This window comes from Aplysia californica, unplaced genomic scaffold, assembly GCF_000002075.1.
Source record: "Aplysia californica isolate F4 #8 unplaced genomic scaffold, AplCal3.0 scaffold01299, whole genome shotgun sequence".
Lineage (NCBI taxonomy): Eukaryota > Metazoa > Mollusca > Gastropoda > Aplysiida > Aplysiidae > Aplysia > Aplysia californica.
The window spans coordinates 88,708-90,321 of NW_004798569.1; the positions used below are offsets into that span (position 1 = coordinate 88,708).

A 1,614-nucleotide genomic window follows, 5' to 3' on the forward strand; every position below is an offset into this window, starting at 1 on the left:
AACCACGGGGACAAACTAACCAAACTACCGCCCTTCCCCTCTCTCTCCCTCAGGAGAGAAACTTCACCGTATGCGGGGCGACACTGTTTGGTTTCCGCAACCACCAGATGCTGCTCCAGTCTGTAGTCTACAACCGCCTCATGGGCGCCGGACACCAGTACGTCTACAACCAGACCATCGGACCCAAAGTGGACGCGCTGTTACGTCACTTCCAGGACCTGGGGCTGGTCACCGTACTGCCCATGCCTTCCTTCCCCGGAGACCGTGCCTGGTATCACGGACAGATCGTGGCCATCACCGACTGCATCTACAGGAACCGCTACACCTCCGAGTTCGTTGCCGTCCAGGATTTGGATGAGTTTCTGCTCCCCCTGAAGCACCGCACGTGGGGTGAGCTCATCACAGCGACGTTAGGGGCGGAGGTCAAGGCTGGGAGGAAACCCCAAGACGTGGCAGGATTCGTCTTTCAGCACTCGTTCTACTGCGTGGGGGAATCTGACGACAACGTTGCTAGGTGGATGGCGCTAAAGAAATCCTTGTCCGTCTCCGACGAGGATGAGAAGTTCATCAAAGACGTGTCTGGTAGCCTGTTTCTGAACTGGATGAGGCAGAAGCTGCTTTCGTATCCTCAGAGAGTCAAGACGATCTACCGACCCGAGTTCGCGCGTGAGCCTGGAATTCACTTCCCTATCAAGCTGTGGTCGGGTAAACGCCACGTAAAGATTAACCCCGCCATGGGCATGTTGGCTCATCACAGAATGCGAGGGAAGTGTACCATCAAGGGGGAGCCCCTGCTCATGCTAAGGCAATACCTGGACGCTTTGAAAAATGCGTCACGTGATTTTCAGGCGTATCTAACCAAGACGCACCAATCGTTCTCCGTCCCGACCCCGCCAGCGCCCGTGAACAGTCCCAAAATGAACAGTCCCAAAATGAACAGTCCCAAAATGAACAGTCCCAAAAAGACTAGTCCCAAAATGAGCAGTCCCGAAATGACCAGCCCCAAAATGAACAGTCCCAAAACGACCAGTTCCAAAATGAACAGTCCCAAAACGACCAGTCCCAAAATGAACAGTCCCAAAATGAACAGTCCCAAAAAGACCAGTCCCAAAATGAGCAGTCCCGAAATGAACAGTCCCAAAACGACCAGTTCCGAAATGACCAGTCCCGAAATGACCAGTCCCAAAATGACCAGTCCGGAAATGACCAGTCACAAAATGACCAGTCCCAAAATGACCAGTCCTAAAAGGACCAGTCCCAAAACGACCAGTTCCGAAATGACCAGTCCCGAAATGACCAGTCCCGAAATGAACAGTCCGGAAATGACCAGTCCCAAAATGACCAGTCCCAAAATGACCAGTCCCAAAATAACCAGTCCTAAAAGGACCAGTCCCAAACACACAAACATCACCACTAGCAGCAGCAGTAGCAGTACCTCGTCTACGTGACGTTCTGTGTTAGACTTGTAGACTGGTAGGTTATACACGACTGGTGCTTTTTTTTGGGATTGATTGATTGATTGATTGATTAATTGACTGGTTGATTGATTGATTGGTTGATTGGTTGGTTGATTGATTGATCGGTTGATTGGTTGATTGATCGATCGAATGATTG

General features: G+C 51.1%; 1 protein-coding gene across 1 annotated transcript in view; it reads left to right on the plus strand.

The window, feature by feature from the left end:
- LOC101855161 overlaps window positions 1-1,494 on the plus strand; it is a gene marked incomplete at its 5' end in the record, with an annotated part of 6,424 nt that extends 4,930 nt beyond the window's left edge. The window contains 1 exon segment of the mRNA XM_013090481.2: window positions 54-1,494. Within this exon segment, the coding sequence (XP_012945935.1) occupies window positions 54-1,448 (1,395 nt within the window).
- Between the last annotated feature and the right edge of the window lie 120 nt (window positions 1,495-1,614).